Source organism: Paramormyrops kingsleyae, chromosome 18, assembly GCF_048594095.1.
Source record: "Paramormyrops kingsleyae isolate MSU_618 chromosome 18, PKINGS_0.4, whole genome shotgun sequence".
Taxonomy (NCBI): Eukaryota; Metazoa; Chordata; class Actinopteri; order Osteoglossiformes; family Mormyridae; genus Paramormyrops; species Paramormyrops kingsleyae.
In genome coordinates, this window is record NC_132814.1 from 21626082 (window position 1) to 21648838 (window position 22757).

At 41.4% G+C, this 22757-nt stretch overlaps 1 protein-coding gene across 1 annotated transcript in view; it reads right to left on the minus strand.

Annotated features, from left to right (window-relative positions):
- Positions 1-2878: 2878 nt before the first annotated feature.
- The window catches only part of LOC111855334 (basement membrane-specific heparan sulfate proteoglycan core protein-like), a 115460-nt gene continuing 95581 nt past the window's right edge, over positions 2879-22757 (minus strand). The window contains exons 14-22 of the mRNA XM_072702006.1: positions 10479-10772; positions 10067-10357; positions 9678-9971; positions 9213-9503; positions 5853-6128; positions 5499-5594; positions 4876-4944; positions 4756-4806; positions 2879-4582 (exon numbers count right to left, since the gene is read on the minus strand). Coding sequence (XP_072558107.1) covers positions 4515-4582; positions 4756-4806; positions 4876-4944; positions 5499-5594; positions 5853-6128; positions 9213-9503; positions 9678-9971; positions 10067-10357; positions 10479-10772 — 1730 coding nt within the window. The 3' untranslated portion in view covers positions 2879-4514. The remainder of the gene's footprint in view (positions 4583-4755; positions 4807-4875; positions 4945-5498; positions 5595-5852; positions 6129-9212; positions 9504-9677; positions 9972-10066; positions 10358-10478; positions 10773-22757) is intronic.

Below are 22757 nucleotides of genomic sequence, written 5' to 3' on the forward strand. Positions count from 1 at the left end.
TGACCAACAGGACACAGAGAGTGCTGGTCAACACCACCTCCTCTGACCTCTCCATCACCTCCACTGGCTCCCCCCAAAGCTGCGCCCTGTCACCTCTTCTGTTCATCCCGTACACCGACGACTGCAGGTCCACCCACCCAGACTGTCATCCAGTGAAGTACGCGGATGACACAGTCCTCCTGCCTCTGCTCTCCGGCTCCTCACATCAGCACAGCTCAGTGCTCAGTGAGTTTGTGCAGTGGTGTGATAATGCCTCCCTGGAGCTAAACGTGGAGAAGACCAAGGACATGGTGGTGACCTTCTCTAGTAAACAGAGGGAGCTGGTGACAGGATCTGTCAGCATAATCCACAGGCAGATAGTGGAGGTGGTGGAGGAGTACAAATATCTGGGCACCTTCTTCGACTGCACCCTAAAGTTTGCCTCCAACACCGAGGACATTCTAAGGAGATGTCAGCAGTGGCAATATCTCCTAAGGAAGCTCAACAGCTTTGGGGTCAACAAGGTCATGCTCAGAACCTTCTACTGCTCCATCATTGAGGGTGTCCTCTGTTTCTCCATCGTCTGCTGGTATCAATCCACCAGCCTGCAGCATAGGACCCGCCTGCACAACATAGGGAAAGTCTGCTCTAAGATCATCGGCCTCCCGGTCAGAGCACTTTCATCCCTGAGTGAGCAGCAAACTCCAAGAACAGCATGCAGGATTCTGCAGGACCCTCCCATGCTCTGTTCCCAGAGTTTGAGCGGCTCCCCTCAGGACGACGGCTCCGCTGTCCCGGCTGCAGGACACAGAGGAGGAGAGCGACCTTTGTTCCCAGGGCCGTTCAACTCCTCAAAACTTCTCTTCCCCTCCGCTTCCCTGCACTGGAGCCCCCCCCCCCCCCCCCCATGCCCGCTAACAAGCACTCCCTTCACATATTTATTTAGTTCTCATCTACCTGATTGACTGCAACTTTGCACAGCATCTTTTAAATACTGTTGCACTTTATGTCATTGTGTCCTTGTTCAATTGCCCTGTGTGTCTTTAATTGCCCATCGGGGACAAATAAAGTTATTTTGAATTTGAATTCATGGTCTGCTAGGACACGGAGTTTCTTAAAATGTGGTCTTGAATGTACCAGTAAATAATCTCTGAGGTTTATTTGCTGTTAATCTGAGGCTGGAGTGTAAATCATTGCACAGCAACTTGATGTAAGTAAAAGCAAAATTACTTTCTTTTTTTAAACACTGAAATAACCCAATAAATCAGCTGACAAAATGTACTTCTCTCACTGGCAGACAGAATGTCAAGCTAAAAGTAAATGATCTATTTAGACTGAAGCATCCTTAGTCAGAGGTCAAAGGGCAGCGGATCATCCAACGCCAAACAATGAGAATTTATGTGGAGTGAAGCCCATTCAGTGAGGATGCTGGGGAAGAACACTGGTGATGGGAACAGTACTGGAAGTGGACCACTGCCAAGTAATTAAAAAGTAAAAGCCAAGAAGCCAGGCTGAAGTAAGGGAATAACAGCTGCTTACGGTATGGAAAGATGTCCTGCTCCAGAAGAACATGGTCTTTCACACGGATGCCATCTCTTTTCATCTTCAAAAGGTGTCCCTGCTTGCTTGGCCTGCAGGAGACTGTTACTACGTATCATTTAACTCTAGCACTGAGCATGCTCAATGTCGCATTTGTGCTCCTGAGTTATTTCACCATAGGGAGTGTATGAAGCAGCCTGTTGGACCCACTCTCCGGGATCTCATGGGGATGTTAACATTCCCAGACACCTGATAGCAGGATTTTTACTTTCCGTTAAAAATATAATTCAGCTAAGGTGGCTCAGGCTCATGAGTAACCATTTGCAGTGGCAAGTGATCATAGAGCTGCTTTTATATACACCAGATTACCCATGTTTGTTCTGAAGATGTTGTATCATTTTATGAACTGAAAGTGTATAGGTGCTGTTTTGGAAGTCTTTCTAAGTTGAATTTGTCTATTAATAAAATGCTCTTAAAAAACGTATAAAAAACTGAAAGCTTAAAATAAAACTTTTACATTAGCATGTTTCAAAACAGAAAAAGAACAGAAAACGAGCAAAGAGAGAAAGCACTTGTAATCTTCGGGTAACAGCTGGGAAATCCTCTCATTTTCAGGTAATAATTAGAGTTTTTCTCTTCGCCACAAGATGGCGCTGCAATAAAACGCTTCAGTTTCCACTGCGTAAGTCGATCGTTTCGCCTGAAGCTCAATCTTGAAATCCAAACTCATGTTGTTTTTTTATTTACTTTATAAGCGATTAGACTGCACCGAGTGGCCAGTTTCATCTTGCTACGTTCCATCCATCTGTGGGGTAAAGACTTTGACTGTCTTATTCAATATTCAATTGCCAGCTATCATTCGCTTTTTTCTCTTTTATTGTTATTAGGCCCTATTTATTATTGACGAGCACAGTACTATTGTGATGCTGCCCAGGAATAATTTTATTAACGGTAATTATGTGTCACGCAAAGGTAATCAGGGTTGCCAAACTCGCTGGCTTGCGTTAGATTTTCAAATCGATACAGGTCTGCACACATGTGCACAGGCATTTACATGTATGTAGCAGTTTTATTATCTTGTAAATAGTCTGTAGGGTTTGCAAACTATCCCAGCGCTTTTGGTGTAGCTAATTTTATGTTTATGATGGAATAATACTGTAGATTCGCCGTAGGTGGATTTCTTGCGTCAGAGTCCGAAAGCGTGAGTGTCACGCCATATGCGTGGGAGTTCGCAACCCTGGTAAAGTTGATAATTGAAACTGTTTGTGGTTATATATGGAACTTGTGTTTTTGTTTTTATTTACAGTAAATGTTACATATTTCTCATGTCTAATATTAACAGAACCAGGAACATAAAGCGTTTCAATTCAGTAAAAAATTAAAGAAGCGATTCTTTATTCACTTGCAGGGCAGTCAGATCCTTTCCATGACCATCAGGAGATGTAAACATCGTGATCCTTTGCCGAATGTTTGGGAATGAAGAGTGTGAAGTGGAACTCCATCTCCTTCATCCCTCAAAGAACTGGATTCTCTTCTTCTGGAGGAATGGTCCAGTACCTAACTATACACACAGTTGTGGACCTGTATTGCAGCATTCCCAGAAGGACTGAAGCTCTTTGGAAGCAGAAGACCTACTCCCTGTTAGATTGTTGATATTACAATATCATATATTACATTAATTTACATTGTGTAATACTATGACATTATTGTTCGACCCCTGTATATATTTATTTATGTAAATTATATAATTGGTATATTTCAAATTTAATCATGTTGATGATTAATTTTTAACACCCTCGTTAAATTATTTTATCGACTTGTACAAAATCAGTATATTACATTGTAGTTTGCGTGTGCTCTGTTTTTCTTACATTAGTACATTATACTTATTTGTGACAAACTTTTCAGAAACCTTCTTTCACCATTTATAAGACTTGCCTGACAGATGCTAGTAGCTACATTTAGCAGCACTTTCAGAAACCACACCCTTCTGTCTTATTTTTTTGCTTGAGATCAGAGAGGAAATGCCTGTGGACAGATGCCAATAGATGTAAAACCCAAGATGACAAATATCTGCAATAAAGCTCAATTGCAATTGCAAGCAACCATCAGCATGAATCAGTCTACGCTCTGCAAGAAAATATTCTCAGAAGCTCATAGCAGAGACTGATTACTGTCAGAAATACTGCTAACAAGTTAGTTTCCGTCTTAGCAGTTAATTAACTTGATCTACTTTGTCAGGCATTTTCATTTGATAATAGTAATGCTACTTAACCTGCAACATGTATGAAGCTATGATTAACAACCAATGCTGTAGTCAGACAAGAGTCACATGTTCTTTAACTGTAAGGGAAATGTGACTTCCTTACAGAAACCAGGCCTGTCTTTTATTAGTGCGAGGTTCAGTTCTTCACATAAACCACAAATAAGCAGCAGAGAGGTGCAGTCTAAAGCGAAACAGGCAGAGGAATGTTCTGTAACCAGGTGTACTATCTACAAAGACGAAAAACAGGTCAAGACTCTTCTAAAGTGTCAAAACGATAAAGCAGATATTTCACGATGAATGAAAATGGTCACACTTCACTTGACAGGGCACAAATACTTAGTAATAACTCAGTTACCAGTGAAGTGCAAATCACAAACAGATACAGTCACTACTGGAGATGAAAGATGGATCACGATTCATGAATGATGAACAAACATGAGATCAGTATTTCGCTTGTGCTCTTGTGTTATCCATGGCTTGTCCCTTCAGTGGTTCACAATGGTTTACAGAATTAACAGACATAGCAACAAATATGTAACTGCTTGAAATAAAATGTGCATCACGATTCCTTAATGATGAATTAACATGACATCAGTATGTAACTAAAACTTAGTTTGTGGTTAATTAATACATAAGTAATAGCATAATACTATATTATTTGTGCCTTGTCAAGTAAAGTGTTACCATGATAAATATTAAATATTACATAATTGGAACTTAATCCCTTGTTTTAATATATTTTCTGAATAGTGGAATAAAGATCGAATCCAGATTGTTCTTGAAGACCTAAAAACAAAACTAGATAAGAGAATGGATTTTACATGCATAAATAAATACATGATTATAATGTATATCTTTGTGTGTGTTGTCAGAATTCTTCACATTTTTATAAGTAACATGACCTTAACAACAGTAATACTAATACTAGTATTATACTAGTACTAATAACCAAACCGATACTGCAAACAGACCTTTTCCAGGGTTGTCGTCTACTTCCTCATAAATGGCAGTAGTACGTCTTCCTAGAGATCAAAGACAATGGTTAAAAGAAATGGCATCAGACCTGATCACAAGCTGAGAGCTTCTCTTACCGACATTGATGCTTTTCATGCCCAGAGAAGAAACATACAGCTCATTGTCGTGCATCTTCTTGTTTTGTCCTATAAGGAACCAAAGAAACAGTAGGTGGACACGAGCACAACAGTTACGGGCACGTCAGGTTTCAGAAGAAACGCTTCTGCTTGTGATTTAGATGAAGTGTGACCCTAATGCACCAAACAAGATTGAGACGTACTGTAAGTAGACAAGCTCTGTCGTCAATATAAAAATCTTGCCTGTGTCCAGCTGAAATGAGTTTGGCCTGGGAGGCCGAATTTCATTATTAGAATAAAATTTGCATCCATATTCAAATTTTTGACAATTTGAAGACACTTTTAGTCAACTAACATGCAGTATGTTTACTCATTTTCATTTTGCCTAAAGGCCCTTGGCACTTAGAATAAGGGATCCACCACTAGGGGTAGATTTCCCTGGGTTTATTCAGCTGGCCTAAACAGGTGAAACTAGCCAGCAAGGAAATTAGTGAAATAATGTGTGAACCAGAAAAGGAATGTGACAATGTAACAGACTCGAAAGCGAAATATGGTATTTGATTGGACTATAAAAATTTTTATGCATTTTTAAAGGGAATTTCCCAGCCTCACTCCACACCCACCTGATTTCCTACGGCGTATGAGGCAAACGAGAGTCAGCGTTATCACGCTGAGGAGCACGAAACCAGAAGTGGAAATCACCAAAATATGGAGCAACACTGGAAAAGAAATAAAGAATGATGTCTGTCTAAACAACCATCAGCATGAAGCACTCTACGAGAAAAGTCCATTGTATCTAGAATGGAAATTAAAAACAGGGAAATAAGAGATGCATGTTCAGAATGGGATAAAAGAAAATGTTTAGTTAAATTTTTCATTTTAGGTAACATATTATTATTATGTCTTTATTCGATATTGGTGTCTTCTTCTAATTACACTGGAACGAATTTTTTTCAATTAAGGAAAAATGTATTTACCAATAACGTTTGGCACCAATCCATTGCTGAATGTGGAGTAAAATGGTTTTTCAGTTGTGTTCCCTCTACATTTGTATTCCCTGTGATAGGAGTCATTCCCAGATCTCACAGTGAAGTTCTGTCCATCCTGGTCTTCAGGAAGCTGAGATCCATCTGCGTACCATGTGTAGCTCCATCTAACAGAGCTTCCCTCAACCTCACACCTCAGCGTCAGACTGTCTTTGGTCAAGATCTGCAGAAATCCAGTATCCACAGCCAGAACAGCCTGAGGATGGGCTATAAAACATAACAGGCATTAACAGAATAACTCTGCAACTAGTAGATGGCTGTTAATCCATCACAACATACATGGATGCAAAGCAAGATCTGTGTTCTGTAAGCAAGAACAATGTATGTGACTAATATCAAGAAGAGGCAGTACTCGACCACAGCTACTGTAGTGTCCACCGATATCCAATGAATCCAGGGAAAAAAGCAACAGAGTTCAATACTTCACGTTCCTCTCAGGTTCAGAGAAACTGAGCACTACCCAAATGTGATTGACGTCCTCCTATTTCAGGAATGCAGAAGACCCTGCTGAGATTAACTGGGATACTTTGACTATTGAGATGACCTCAGGCATTATGCAGTGAAGATAAACAGAAAGAACAACTACATTCGGGGTAAAATGCATCCAAAAAGTCTCTAAGAGTCCTTCTGGATGTTCCAGGAGCAAAAAGATCTACCTGCAAGTATCAAAATTTAGATACTGGGATTGGCAATGAACCTGAAACACTAGCCAATCGTGTTTGAGGTTTCACAACTATATATGTGTGTGACCGAGTGGCCAATCTTCATTCTGATTGCACATTACATCAGTAAGAGCAGAGTGTGAAGGTTAAATTAGCAGAGCAACAGCACAGCTGTACATATAAAATTGCAATCCACACAACATAATGGGAGACAGAGTTCAAAAGAGGATGCATTGTTAGTGCGCATCTCACTGGTGCATCTGTGACCAGGACAGCAAGTCCTTGTGGTGCTTCGAGAGCCACGGTATCCAGGGTAATGCTGGCTTACCACCATGAAGGATGGACCACATCCAACAGGAGTAACTGATACAAGAGGAAGATGAAAGGGGTGTCCAGGTACTAACCCAGTTAGTATCCAAAAAGCATAAAACCACAGCTGCCCAACTCGCTGAAGAATTAAATGCACACCTCGACTCTCCTGTTAAACATCAAAACTGCTCGTCAGGAGCTCCACAGTATCAACACTCATGGTCAGGTTGCTGTAGCCAAACCTTTGGTGACTCGTGAATGTCAAATGTCAGTGTCAGTGGTGCCAGCAGCACAGAACCTGGCATGTGGACAATGTGAAACATGTATTGTTCTCTGATTCACTGAGTTATGTGTAGAGAAGCCCCAAAGAGGCCTACCACCCAGACTGCTGAGTACCCAGACTGCTGAGTACCCAGACTGCTGAGTACCCAGACTGCAGCAGGGGGGTGGGTCAGTGATGGTTTGGGCTGCAATGTCATGGCATTCCCTAGGCGCACTACTTGTTCAAGATGGGCTGTCAAGGAGAATCAAAATATTCTGGAAGACGATGTTCACCCAGTGGTCCAAACATTGTACCTTGAAGTTGGTGCCATGTATCAGGATTATAATGCACCGATACACATAGTAAGATTGGTGACAGAGTGGTTTGATGACAAAGTGAAGCTGAACATCCCTCATGGTCTGTACAGTAGGGTGTGGTGAAAAAATCAAAATTTCCAATAGCAATTTCTAATAGTGCGGAAAAGTTGTCACTGGACCTGGTTATTAAACGTGCAAAATATCTTTGAAATAGGTTCATATTTTCAGGTTCCGCAATGCGATCGAAGTTTTCAACATTGTTATTGGAAATTTTGATTTTTTCGCCACCGGCCCTAATGCACAGTCACCAGATCGGAATATTATTGTGCCACCTTGGGGTGTTTTGGAGGACCGAGTAAGGAAATATTTTCCTCCACCAGCATCACTTAGTGACCTGGCCACTGTTCTGCAAGAGGAGTGACTCAAAATTCCTCTGGCCACTGTGCAGGACATATGTCTGACTTTCCCAAGACAAACAAATACTGTATTAGCCAGAAAAGGAGGCCCTACACCATTCTAATAAATGACTGTAATCTAAAACCAGGTGCTTCAGTTTCATTCTGCAGCCCCTGTACCTCCAGGTAGAGACCTGCACTCCCGCGGGAGTACCGCGGGACCCAACGCATGGAGTGCGGCGCGGGACAAGATTTGATGGGTGTATGCGGGTGTGGGCGGTAAGGTCCTCATGTACGTGCCGGTTGCGGGAGAATAGAATTAATCACGGGACTCCGGCAAAATGGAATTATCTTACAATTAATTTATTTTAAAAAATACTCTATTATTTATCTACTGCACAAAAGCAACAGGAACGACTAAATTAAAATAATAACAATTTACAGGCGAATCGTCTACAGAAACTACAATTGCCGATTAATACAACTAATCAGCCTGGTGCTTGGACGGGATGGCATGTATTGAAAAGCTCCTCGTTCGTGTCCATGTTCATCATTCCATTTAATTAAACTCAAATAAAACGAAACATATTTGTTTATTTTCCGTTTCTTTTTTATATATACTCAAAAGGGAAGCAAGTGAAACAAATAACAGAGTAGCGGGATTTTGCGGGCGGGAGCGGGACAAAACTTGAATACTACGGGCGGGAGCGGGAGAAAATAGTATATATTTTTTGCGGGAGCGGGCGGGAGCGGGACAGAATCTTGCGGGAGCGGGCAGGAGCGGGACTGAAAAATCCGTCCCGCGCAGGAATCTACCTTCAGGGTAGCAAGGAACAACAAATCAGCTATGATCGAAGTGCATGATGAGGTCAGGAAACCGGTGTCTTCTATCTTAGTGTAATGAGTACAGAAGAATCAGCAGGACTTTGGGTAATTTGGGTCACAATCCAGGCATTACAGCAGCACAGAAGACTTTTGGGTTTCCCCTTATTTAGCTTGATGCAGCTCAGCAGAAAATGACCAGGAAACGTAAAACCTGTGGCTTCCATTGCCAGCATGTAAATATATAGCCCAGGATTTTATTATCTTAACAATTAACCTCCCTAACACTGTTTGTAACTCCCATTAGCAAATACACAAACCCAGTCATTACAACTTATATTTAGTTACTTTGTTTAAAAAACAATTTATATTTGTTTTATTTTATAGTTCATCAGTGTCCCTGGAACACTGTGATGATACATTGATCTTCTGATCACAGGCACAGCATCTTACCTCACAGAGTCACATATCTTATCATTACAGCTCCGTATTAGAAAAATTAGATACATAGTACATGAACTTACCATGAATGTGCACCAGCAGAGGGTCACTGTACTGAGAGTAAAAGCTCCCTCTCTGAGCCCGACACCAGTACACTCCACTGTGGGACAGAGCAGCAGAGATGATGGTGTAACTGGACTCATCAGTGCTGCTGTTGTCAGGGTTGGACAGTTCTGTTCCCTGTCTGTCTTTGTACCAGAGATACTTCCAGCCAACAGAACCTCCCTCAACCATACAGCTGAAGGTGACTCTGTCCTCTGTGTAAATGTCTCCGCTGAAATTGTGGTGGGAAAGTAGTGACTCTGGAAGAGTGGCTAAAAATAAAGCACATTGGGGTAAATTCAGGTGTAATAATGGATCATGCTGAATCATCATAAATAATTAATTGTTATAAAAAAATTAAGCCATATTGCAAGATGCACTCTCCAATTTCAATACTTGTATATTAAGTATATTAAGTGTAAGTGATGTGAAAAATGCTGACATACCGTTGACAGAGAGCAGAATGGAGTTACTGAGAGGAGGGAAGCCTGCAGCCCTTGTGGGTCTCCCTGAACACTGATAACTCCCAGCATGAGACAGATCAGCGGACGGGATTATGTGAGTATCTTCATTCACGCTGCTGGAGTCACTCTCATCTGCAGGAAGCTCCTGTCCATCTCTGTACCATTTATACTCCCACTGTGTAGAGTCACGCTGAAGTTCACACCTCAAAGTTACTCTTTCAGTGGGAAACAAGTCTGTCCATCCAGGCTGCAGGGTCAGCAGGGCTTGGGGTAGATCTGAAGATAGACAGACAGCAGTCAGGTGGTAAAACACGATGGTATATAGCAGCTTGCAAAGTACAGGTATGAGTGTTTCTCTTTCAGTAACTTACCATGAATGTGCACCTGCAGAGCGTCACTGTACTGAGAGTAAAAGCTCCCTCTCTGAGCCCGACACCAGTACTGTCCACTGTGGGACAGAGCAGCAGAGATGATGGTGTAACTGGACCCATCCGTCCTGCTGTTGTCAGGGTTGGACAGTTCTGTTCCCTGTCTGTCTTTGTACCAGAGATACTTCCAGCCAGAAGAGGCTCCCCTGACCCTACAGCTCAGACTGATCCTCTCTCCTGTGTAGGTCTCTCCATGTGAGGAATCGAAGGATAGTTCCGGCTTTGGAATTTCCCCTGTGGGAATAATGTGGGGAAATTCAACACATCATATATGATTATGTTTTTAGTCTTATTCAAAGTAAATTATATAAAATGTGTTATACAGAGAAATATTCAAATATAAAATAATACATACAATGCAGAGTCAGTGTAACAGGGTCACTAATTGGGGAGCTGACTGATCCCCTTGTAGATCTTCCAGAACATTGGTATTTCCCAGGATGGGATGGACCAGCAGAGTGGATCATGTAAATGTTTCTCTCTGCTCTGCTGGAGTCACTCTCATCTGCAGGAAGCTCCTGTCCATCTCTGTACCATTTATACTCCCACTGTGTAGAGTCACGCTGAAGTTCACACCTCAGAGTTACTCTTTCAGTGGGAAACAAGTCTGTCCATCCAGGCTGCAGGGTCAGCAGGGCTTGGGGTAGATCTGAAGATAGACAGACAGCAGTCAGGTGGTAAAATATAAAAGCACACAAACCCTCCTTTCTGGTCTGTTTATTGTTAGAATAACCAGGGTGTTGGGCAGCCATTGAACCTTGGGCACACAGAGGTCTTGTTCCCTGTTGTCACAGGTCGAAGTTTTGGGTATTGCTTTTCATACGAAGGTGTATACCTAATTACTTTAATTAGGATTTATTGGTCTGATGGCTTTTACATTGGGGGGCTTAGCTATGTGATGTCATATAAGAGCGGGGGAGAACTCGTTCAGGAGATACGTTTTGCTGACGTGTACGTGGTACCAGGAAGTTCAGTTTCCACACTGGTGACGTGGTTGTGCGGCTGTTTAAGGTAGCATGGGCAAAGGCAATTTTTTTTTTCTCCCGTCATTAAGTGCATCCAGCTTGTGCCACATTGGGAGTATATCGGTCGCTGTGTGCCTCCGTTTTGCGGTAACGGTGTTTGCTGACGTAGGTTGCTTACTGCATCTCGTGAGCCCTGAATGGGCTGCAGTTCCTTAAGCTAATTCTGGTCTCTGGCCTGCTGTTCTCCTCCTAGTGAGCAAGCTCATGGAGCTTTCAGGGTAGTGGTTTCAGCGCATTGGTGAGTATGTGTGAGCGTGTACTGCCATTTATTGCATGCTCTGGTGTGTAATGTCGCATGTTCTCTCGTTTGTTCTGTTTCGCAGGTTCGGCTGCATGTGGCAGCAGGAGTGATTGTTGTTCCTTTGATTTCCATTTTGCAATCCCTGGCGATTCTGCTGCTTTGTCTACATTAAATTTGTTTGACGGCCCTTCTGAACGTGCAATTAGGAGGATCGCGATCACATCGATATTGCTCCTTCTGTCATGTGACAGCGGTGGGGCAGTTTCTCTTTTGCTTAATTAGTTTTGTTTTATTGTACCGGAGCAGCAGGGTTGAAGTGGGTGGCAGGCTGAGTTGTAGGTGGTGGAGGGTTTTCTTCGTGTTGTGCTGGTTTCCGCTAGAGAGGTGTGTTCATGAGTGGAGTATAGCGTCTGGAAGGTGCCTTCTGTCCAGCCAGCCGCAGTGAGTCCCAGTGTTGCTCCTCGGTGCTCCTTGGGGTTCATTTTTATTTTAATGGGCTAAGTGGATTTTAATGCATCGCACATATTTTATTTTTGATGTGTGTGTGTGTGTGTGTGAGGGACGGATGTTGGCTTTGCTAATCAGTATGGCCATATAATTGTTTAATCTGCCTGTTGCATTGTAGAAAAAACTTCTGTATTTTTATTTGGGGAAATCACATCTCTGGTGTAACGAATTTGTGTGGTTTCCTAAATTGCTTTATGAAAGGTATTCCATCTGGTTGTGTCACACTATCAAACTATGGAGTTGCGTTTTCTTATATCCATTATTCGCTGTATTATTACCCCAAACTGCTGTAAGTTAACATAAAAAGGGATTCTCAGCTAAGTGCTTTGGGTCAATCGTGCAAAGAAAGGCACTATATAAAATTAATTCAATAAAACACTGCATAACATGAGGGTTTCTCTTTGGATAACTTACCATGAATGTTCACCTGCAGAGCATCACTGTACTGAGAGTAAAAGCTCCCTCTCTGAGCCCGACACCAGTACTGTCCACTGTGGGACAGAGCAGCAGAGATGATGGTGTAACTGGACCCATCCATCCTGCTGTTGTCAGGGTTGGACAGTTCTGTTCCCTGTCTGTCTTTGTACCAGAGATACTTCCAGCCAGAAGAGGCTCCCCTGACCCTACAGCTCAGACTGATCCTCTCTCCTGTGTAGGTCTCTCCCTCATGGGATGTCCAGGTTATGACAGCTTCTGGTTTCTCTCCTTATAATCAGCATTAGTACATTTATTAGCTGAATGTGCAGGAAACACAAAGGAAATGGGATCTGAGACATAATTATTATTTGCTTTTTACTCACCAGATACAGTGAGATTCAGAGATCCAGGTTGAGACTGAATTACTGGGTCACTTCCTCTTTCTGCCTGACATATATATTCTCCACTGTCAGATACTTTAGCAGACTGGACAATGTAGTTCTTCTGTGCTTCTGTACTTTGGGGAGTCAGACTCTGCAGTCCTGTTTGTGTGATTCTTTTGGCCCATGAATATCTCCATCCAGATCCTCCTCTTATATCACATTCAAGGGTCACAGTTTCTCCACTGAACCACACAGGTGCTGGAGGATTCTGACGTATGACAGCCTGTGCTACATCTAAAAAAGTACAGTATACAAAAAGAAAATATCATTTTAGACATTTATGATTTTTTTCTATGTTATTATGCACTTTGTACAATATGACTGTTTCTCTTTTAATAACTTACCATGCACTTGCAGGCTGTGAGAGTTGCTGTCAGAAAGTTCACTTCCTCTCTGTCCGCTACACTGATAAAGTCCTTGGTCAGTCTTTCTTACAGGTTGCAGGATGTATGTTTCACCATCTTGCCCACTGCTGCCCAGAAGCTGAGAGGTGATTCCTTTTGTCCGTCTGGTCCAGATATATTTCCAGCCCTCAGACCCAGAGACCCGACAGGTGAGAGTAACTTTCTCTCCTAGGAACATGTCTGACCCTGGAGGATCTACTGTCAGCCAAGCCTGAGACGAGGATTCTGGAGCAGGAACCAACATGAAAAATGTCATGTAACATATATCTGGTAAATTCATCATAAGTTCATTATTTTCAACAGAGCTGAACAAAAATACAGTAATAGTCAAAAGTCTGGGCACACCTACTCATGGATAGGTTTATTTTAACATTTTTTACATTTTAAAATAATTATAGACACCAACACTACAAAATTCCATTATAACTTGCTGTTGGGGGAGCTCTGTGGGTTGGAACTCAGAAGGTTGTCAGTTCAAATCCCATGGTTGGGAGAGTGATCACACCATTGGGCCCTTTAGCAAGGCCCTTTACCCCAATTGCTCCAGGGACTGGCTGACTCTATGCCAGTTCCATGAGATGGCCTCTTGCGATTCTTTTTTTAGCTGTCTGAAGGACTTCCCACATATGATAAGCAGTCATTGGCCGCTTTTCCTTCACACTCTGGTCAAACTCTTCCCAAATCATCTGTACTGTGTTTAGGTCAGGTGGCCAGGTCGTGTGATGTGACTGTATCACTCTCCTTTGTACAGTAAGTGACTTGGTGTGTCAGAACTTTTGACTGGTACTGTACATATTTGAAAAACAAGATATTTACATTTACTGTTATGAATTAAAAATGAACAAATAATAACCTCAATAACAGTCTGGACTGGAAGACCAACACTGTCTACAAGAAGGGCATGAATAAACTATTTACTGAAGAAACTGAGATTCTTCAATGGGTCCAGATCACCACTGCCAGAGTGTTAACATGCACCAGTCACAGGGATCACATCACACCTGCTCGTAAATCCCTGCACCAGAACCTTTTATGGAACCATAACCTTTTTCCAGAACCAGGGACTTTTGTCATGTTCACACTGCAGGAACTCGGCCCAATCATAGTGCCTCAGAGGCAGTTCCAGAACCGTTTTTTCCATCGAGGCTCTTACAGCGATAGGTTGCTGATTGGTCGACCCCTAGCACCGGCACTAACATGGAAGTTAGAAGTGCAGAAAAAGAGGTGTAGCGAGATCCACGTATCGTACAGTACAAGTCTTAGATTCTGAAAATCTAAAAATAGTGATCTTTTTTAATTCACTTATATTTGCTTTTCAGAGACTCTTTGTGGCCACGTTGCCTTCAGTTCCCCTCCGCATTATGTAATCCTTTGTGTCTGTACTGTGTTCATGCCTGACCACATGTTGGCTGTGGTTCACTAACTCCTGAGTCCAGCAATCGACATGTTAGCGAGTTCGGCATGTTCATGGTTCCATGTGACTCTCTTTGGTCAAGCGGTTCCTCTGCAAATCTTATGAAACCCAAAACTCACTGAGTGATCCATTCTGATTGTGACGAAAGTCTGCTCCAGAGGTCCGGTTAGTAAATGTGCCGATCCCAATAGTGAACAGTATTAGTTGTATGTTATGGCTTTGGTGTTGGTTTTTAACCATTAATGAAAACATTTTATCAGGAGATGCTTCCCAAAGCCTGAGATTTTCAATAAAAGGTATTGAACAAAATGCAGTGGCAAGTAGACCCCCCCTCCCCACCCCAACTGACTCTTTGAATCGAACATTCCATTCTTTTAAATGGTAGAATCAGTTCTGTAAATTGAACTGAACTTCCTGTCACTAATCTACTGTAAACCGAAACTAAGGCCTGGAGTCTGGGGCAGAAACCAACGTGAGAAACATTATGTAACACACATGTAGTAAATAATAGTTCATTACTTTCAACTAAGCCTGAGCACTGGACACTGGAGAAGAAACATGTGTTTGGAAAAAACAATGTTTATATATAAAGTTAGGAATGAATATATCCGTAAACGATATTGACAAGCATTAATACAATAATATTCTTACCTGTAAAGCAGCCAAAATGAACCAAAACTATGACTAAATAAGAAAGACAAAGTGAAAATACATTCAGTTACTTGCTTCTCTGCCTTGATGGGTCTTTTTAACACTGTTATCTATGTGCATCAGTGTTAACTCTTAAAACTACAAAGTCCTCTAATGTCCTGAGTAAAATTAATAATTTCTTAGAATATTTGCCTATTGTATAGTTAATAAAATAGTGGTTCATCCTCATTAATTGACATGAAAATGTTTTTATATAAAACAAATAATTAATGAGATTCTACCTAACATAGATTTCTGCATGAAATATGCATGATAACATGTTCTAAATTGTTAATGACAGTATTTTTTTTATATGAAACTAAACATAAATTATGTCCATCCATCCAGTCTTGTTGTTGATTACTATCTCACTTCAGTTCAATACTTAAAAAAATGACTGAAAACACTTTTACTTACAAATCCAGAACAGGGTATCCCTCATATTTATAATGCCTTTCATGATGTGAGTCTGACCTGTTTGTATCGCCGCAAATGTCTGCGCAGAGGAAGTGGTGACAGAATAAGACCTTGTCGTGACACAGAGACACGTCACAGGCGATGACACAACACACAAACCGGCTGCTCTTTGTGCTTATTAAGGTACGAGGTCGTGTCACGTAGGGCTGAGCGATAAAGCTGAAGAACAGTATCTCAATATTGATATTCGGTATATATCGATATTATTAAAATTTCTCTAAAATATTTTTTTTTAAGTCAGGAAAGAAAGTTGGAAAGAATTATGGTTTTATTTATTTGCATGAATGTTTTCCAAATGGACGACATAAGAAGAGTGCATCTCTGCTGAACATAACATTACTTAGGTAAAAAAAATTAAATAAATCTTAAAAAAAAACACAAAATGACGAAATATCGAAGTGCCTGAAATGTTAACAAATATTTCATTGTATTTGAACATTTACATTGTTTATATTCAAAATAAGATATTATATAACATTTTTTAATGCTGTTTGGTTCCTCTAATGAACTGATTCACAAGAAACAAAAATAGAAGATAAAAAATCAGATTGACTAAATTCAGTACGGCATCAATTTGTCTTGGGAATGACAGATACAAGTCCGGCGTAGTGGCCAGAGGGTTGTTATGCCATTCCTGCCCAGGCCACTACGTGATTCTGGTGGAGGAAAATGTTTCCAGATTGGCTCCACCAAAACACCCCAAAGTGGCTCAATAATATTCAGATCTGGTGACTCTGCAGGCCATGGGAGATGTTCAGCTTCACTTTCTTGGTCCTCAAACCACTCTTTCACTTGTCTTGCTGTGTGTATTGGTGCATTATCGTCCTGAGACATGGCACCTAACTTCATGGGTACAATGTTTGAACCACTGGGTGACCATGGTCCTCCAGAAGGGTTCGGTAGACCTTGACAGTGACACACCCATCAAGAACAAGTAGTGGGTCTAGGGAATGCCATGATATTGTAGCCCTAATCATCACTGATCCACAAAAGTCCCAGTGGTAAACCTCCTTGAGTCTTCTCCACATCATAACTCTTCTGTATGTGGGAAAGACAGTGAAGGTGGATTCATCAGAGAGCAATACATGTTTCACATTGTCCACAGGCCAGGATCTGTGCTGCTGGCATCATTGAAACATATGTTTGGCATTGTCATGAGCGACCAAAGATTTGGCTGTAGCAACCGGACCATGAATGTTGACCCTGTGGAGCTCTCAACAACAACAACAACAAATTTATTTTTGTATAGCACATTATCACAACATTACATCGTCTCAAAGCGCTTTACAGCATCCCCACCCAAAGCCTCCAGTGAGTAAGCCATAGGAGACAGTGGCAAGGAAAAACTCCCGAGAAGGAAGAAACCTTGGGAGGGACCAGACTCAAAGGGGGAGCCCATCCTCCTGGGGCCGGCAGGGAGAGTCAAATACGATGAACAGAATTCTGCAGTGAGTTGGGCAGCTGTGGTTTTATGTTTTTTGGATGCAATCCGAGTTAGTACCTGGACACCCCTTTCATCTTCCTCTTGTATCCACAGTTATTCCTGTTGGATGTGGTCCATCCTTCATGGTGGTAAGCCAGCATTACCCTGGATACCGTGGCTCTCGATGCACCACAAAGACTCGCTGTCCTGGTCACAGATGCACCATTTGCACAATTTGTCTTCTTTTGAACTCTGATATATCTTCCATGATGTTGGGTGGATTACATTATGCAAAACTGTGCTATTGCTCTGCTAATTCTACCTTCACACTCTGCTCTTACTGTTGGAATTTGCAAATTGAAGATTGGCCACCAGGCCGCACATATAGACGTGAAACATCAAACACTATTAGCCAGTGTTTCGGTTTCATTGTCCAACCCCAGTATTTTGTACACAGGTCCTGAGAGGACACTCATTATTTTATTTTCTTCCCATTATCCTGAGATCATGGCTTATTTTTCTCATGATATAAATGAAGGTGCAATTAATGCAAAGGGTTATCAAATAATTAAGTTGCATCCCTCACAACCTCAGATTCTCTCCTACTCCATTGATAAGGTTCAAATAGGAAGCTGATTGAACAGCATCATCCTATGTGCTGATGCTGTGACACGGACAGTGAGTGGCAGGTATCTCCGTGACAAGTTCATGAACACAACAAGTAAAAGTTGTTACATGGAGTTTTGTTCTGTTGATATCGCATGAAAAATATCTTGTAATCTTGAGATAACAACTTTTGTTAAGTCGAGATCTAGAGAAAACAGGAAAAAAAAAATAATGATGAATGTCTTCTCTGGACTTCCGTAATTAGGGGATATGCATATCTATACCAAATAATCAAGAAAGCACGTTAGAGTTTAATCCTTAAGAAACCTAAAGAAAGCAGGTTAGAGTTTAAACCTTAAGAATCTTAAGACACTTAAAGAAAGCAGGTTAGAGTTTAAACCTTAAGAACCTTAAGACACTTCAAGAAAGCAGGTTAGAGTTTAAACCTTATGTCCAACACCACAGTCATTTAATAATTATTAATAAATACGTATAAAAAAACATATGAAAGTTATATCCTGTGCACCGTCCCCCATCGTTTAATACTTAAAGCACACTTTACTGAACACGTCTGTATCGTTTTGGTTTATACTTATTAGTTCATTAATTCTGTCTTTTTGTACTTTATGCAGAAGTTACTCAGTTACTTCTGGGGCTCCATACGATGCGTAAAATACTTCAGTCTCTTTGCACTGCATTTTTCTTTGCGCTTCACTGAGTGTTTCTCAATATGTCAAGAACACAATATTTGTTGATACTTGTTAGGCTAATTTACTGTATATTCATTCTTCCCCACTCATACATTTCTAATATTAGTAATAAGGTATTTTGTATTGTTCCTTTAGTACTGCACAAATCAATATGTGAAAATATAAAAACACATCTCCTTCAAATTCTATGAAATGTAAACTGCCAGAGTTAGCTGGATTCCAAAACAAAAATTTAATTATTGCATATGGTTATTGACAGTCATTTTTATATAAGAGTATTGATAGTACTGGTTTCTGAAGAAAGGGTATTTGTGACACTGCAGTGGGTAAGTGGTTGAAGGATCGATGGATGGATGGATGGATGGGTGGATGGATGGATGAATGGATGGAGTCTAGCCCATCAGATTACTCAATGTATTGTGCAGTATGTGGAACATGATATGAATCCAGCCAGTTGTCTGACAGCACTAAAGTTCACCGTCTTCTCCCTGCACAAATGGAGAAGCAAGGAAACCTGCAGTGACCTAAATTCCAGCCAGCAAAGACAAACAAGGAAGTGAAACAGAAACTGTGTCCCCAGAGTAGGGCAGGGGGATCATATAATGCCACCGAGAGACGGACCGTCCAGCTTTTATGGTGCCACACCTGAGTGCTCACAAACCACCAAAATGCCATAGAGAGCCACCCAGATGGGGGGTGGGGGTGTAACTCACTGAGAATCAGTCCAGTTAATGTTCACTTAGGTATATGACAGCAGGGAAGCTGACTGGTGCATCACCTGACATAAACATGCATTTTCTGATGTTCACTTAGGTATATAACAGCAGGGAAGCTGACTGGTGCATCACCTGACATAAACATGCATTTTCTAATGTTCTCTAAGTTCCTGTTTCCCTGCCTCAGACCTGGGCCCCTATGTCTCAGATTTGCCTTCATATTTACATTTTAGGCTGTAGTAAGTTAACCTTTGACATTTATACCTTCAACAACCTGTCACTGTCTCACCTGGAGTGAGTGCAATGCTGACTGTAATCTCCCTGAATTCCCTTGCAGGTATGATGCTTACAGGTACCTGCCTGTCCATGTCTAGTTTGAAAGCTACCTGCTTTCCTATTGGTCATAGCTTCATGCCTACCTGAGTACTTTAGCTGTTGTCACATTCAGCGGAGACTGCATGGACGTTCAGCTCTGTGCTTCCTTCTGCATCGGTTTCTACAATCACATGTATGTTCCTGTGCCCGGTTTTGCTTTGGCTTGTAGTTTTAAATACCCTTGCAAAGTGGTTAAATGTACGACACTTACACTGTTGGCCTTTAGCTAGGCTGTCAGTTTGTCTGCTGTGTGTTTTTTTCCCCACACGCTTTCCTTGCTGCCGACTTGCTTTGCATTTTTTTTCTAACATCCGGTTTGTTCACAACCATAACCCACATGTGTGAAATCCACAAACCCACCCCCCACCCTACCCAACCCCCCCACAATGTCAGTTAAGAAATAAAGATTCTTCATTGCTTATTATGAAGGAATAATGCGATTTGTAACATTATTACATAATAAACCTTAATCGAATAATAACAACGATACCTTAAATAAAAGCTGCTAAGAAGGAAATGCACAATTCAAACCATCTTTCACACATATAACCAAAGGAAGATGTAGCAGTGTGACTCCTTCCCTGTTCCCCGCATCGCGTGGCTGTTCTGTGCTGGGGAGGGAGAACTTACAGGAGCGCAAGGATCACATAGCGTAAGGATGTGCGGATCGATACTGAAATGTCGATTATCAATTCTAGTGATAAAAAGCATTTTTTTTTATCTGCCAATTTAATTGTTCATACTATTATATGGAACAGAACCTGAATTACTACCAGGCAGAACCCCCCCCCCCCCCCCCCGTTTTACTGTAAGGGTTAGGCTGGCACCGAATATCGACATAAACTGTACTGGCGCTGGATTGAATTGAATCGAAAAGAAAATCGGTGATATTCCTGATGTAGAGTATCATGTGGGGGCCCGTCTATGCCTAATCCCCCTCCTCACCCCAAGTAGATGGCGCCCTAGGCAGTCGCCTATATCACCGAATGGGTTCATTGGCTCAACTTGAGTGTAACTATAGTAAAATATCAAAAATTATGTTTTGGTCGTTCTAAAAAAAAACACATTCTAATTTGAAAAAATTACACTAAAAAACATGGACAATTTCACAACAATGAAAAACTGCATCCACAAAATACTTATCACACTGAACATGTATAACCAAAATGTCACGTCCGAACACAAATGTGCTGCTTTGTTGGAAGAAACAGGACATTATTATGCGAAAAAAAACTCACCATGAGGGGACAATAGAGAAGGCAGGAGGGACAAGGCCTGCTAACAGGGTGGCCAGCAGAGACCCCTGCAGGCCAAACGGGGAATAGCACAAGATGGACAGAGACCGATCATGACACAAATAAATGTTATCAGTTACTCCACTGCACAAACACTTCAATGCCTCTCCTACATATAACATTCTGCACAATGCATGCTATTAAAATAATACTAGATTTTTTTAATGATACAACATGTAAAACATGTTATTCAATAGAGCAAATGGCTTCCAAATCTTATAAAGAGACATGAAGCCAACCCACAACAGCAATTAAAATCACAAAATTAGTATCTCAGGTTTCTGGGTGATGCAGACCTTTTCCGTCATATATTTCTTTGGTAGCCAGTTTGACTGCTGTGTGTTGGATCTGAATATCTTTATTTCTTCCTTCATCCATCCATCCATCCATCCATCCATCTAACCAACAAATAACTGCTTATCCTGGTCAGGGTCCCAGTGGGCTTGGAACCCATCCCAGGCAGAAGGGGGCACAAGGCTGGGGTACAAGGCTGGGGTACACCCTGGGTACGATGCCAGTCCACTGCAGGGCTCACTCACAATGGTCACTGTCTAGATGCCAATTAGAGGCCAACAACCAGTCTGAAAGATCTACAAGCTTCACTGGCTGAGCCTGGAGTAAAGGTGCATCAGTAAATATATTTCTCTAAGAAACAGAATGGAAAGGTAGAAATGAAGAAGTCATCATTTAGAATGAATAAACTCAAAAGCCCACTGCTGATGGCCCAGAATCACTACTGGGAAGCAGGGAGGCAGTGGTGTCATGCTGTGGGATGGTGGCTGAGACTGGGAATATAGGGAGAAATGAAAGAATAATGAATAGAGGGATGAATCTGCTAAAGAACAACAAAACTTGCTAGAAGATTCATCACTGATGAATCGTATAATGTATGGAGTCTATTAAAGACAAAACGAAGCTTTAGAGAAGATTCACGACTGATCACAAGTGTAGGAACAAAGTAACTTTAGCGGAACTCAGAAACCCTTTTAAAAGACTTCAGCAGAACATCGTGTGGCTGATGCATGACAGTGTTACCCAAAGGCCAGAGGCTATGGTGTGTTATTTTTAAAGATACCAAAAGTATTCCACAGCGACATCACAGGCGACACTGAGCCACGCTCATAAAAATATATTTACATTTACCTTTATTTATTTAGTAGACGCTTCTGTCCAAAGCGACATACAAGCGAGTTCTTTCATGTTTCTGTTTTAAGCCACAAACATTCAACAGTAATTCAGCTGAAAACCAAGTGAACAGAGCAAGAGCTAAAAAGATCAGGTTAAGAACTGCTCACATTTTCCATCAATGCAGATGTTAATAAAATGTAAACATAATATGCAAATACTCTACCAGGTCTGTAACTGAGGTAAAAAATAAATGATCGTTTACAAAATAGCATCATACTGCCATAAGCACCATATTCTGTGCTAAAAGCTCAATGTTAAAGAAAAAGTATTTAATTACAATACCCACTCAATTTGAAAACTTTAACTGAACAACACAATAACAGACACGTTCTTGAGCACCTGAAACAAAAGATCAGTGGAATTCACATGGGAATTCAGGAAATACTGCAGCTGATCTATGTTCCAGTGTGTTTTAGGACATGAGAGACACCTGGATTAGTACCAGGTCCATAAGCGAACACGTTCACCTCCTGTTTCTGTGGCATGGCACAAGGTCAGAGGATGGGGGGGCGGTTTGTTTGGTCCAGCAGCAGGTTTACATATATAAAGAGGATTAAAAATGATTACATTAAAGAAAGAGGTATAGAAATCAATGTTTCCTTCCCAGGCGTGGCCATAACTAGCCGTGTCCGGTGCTTGTTAGCCTTATGCTAACATAAGGCCTTTATGCTCCCCAGTCCTAAGGGCCCCTTTCTGTGGTGAT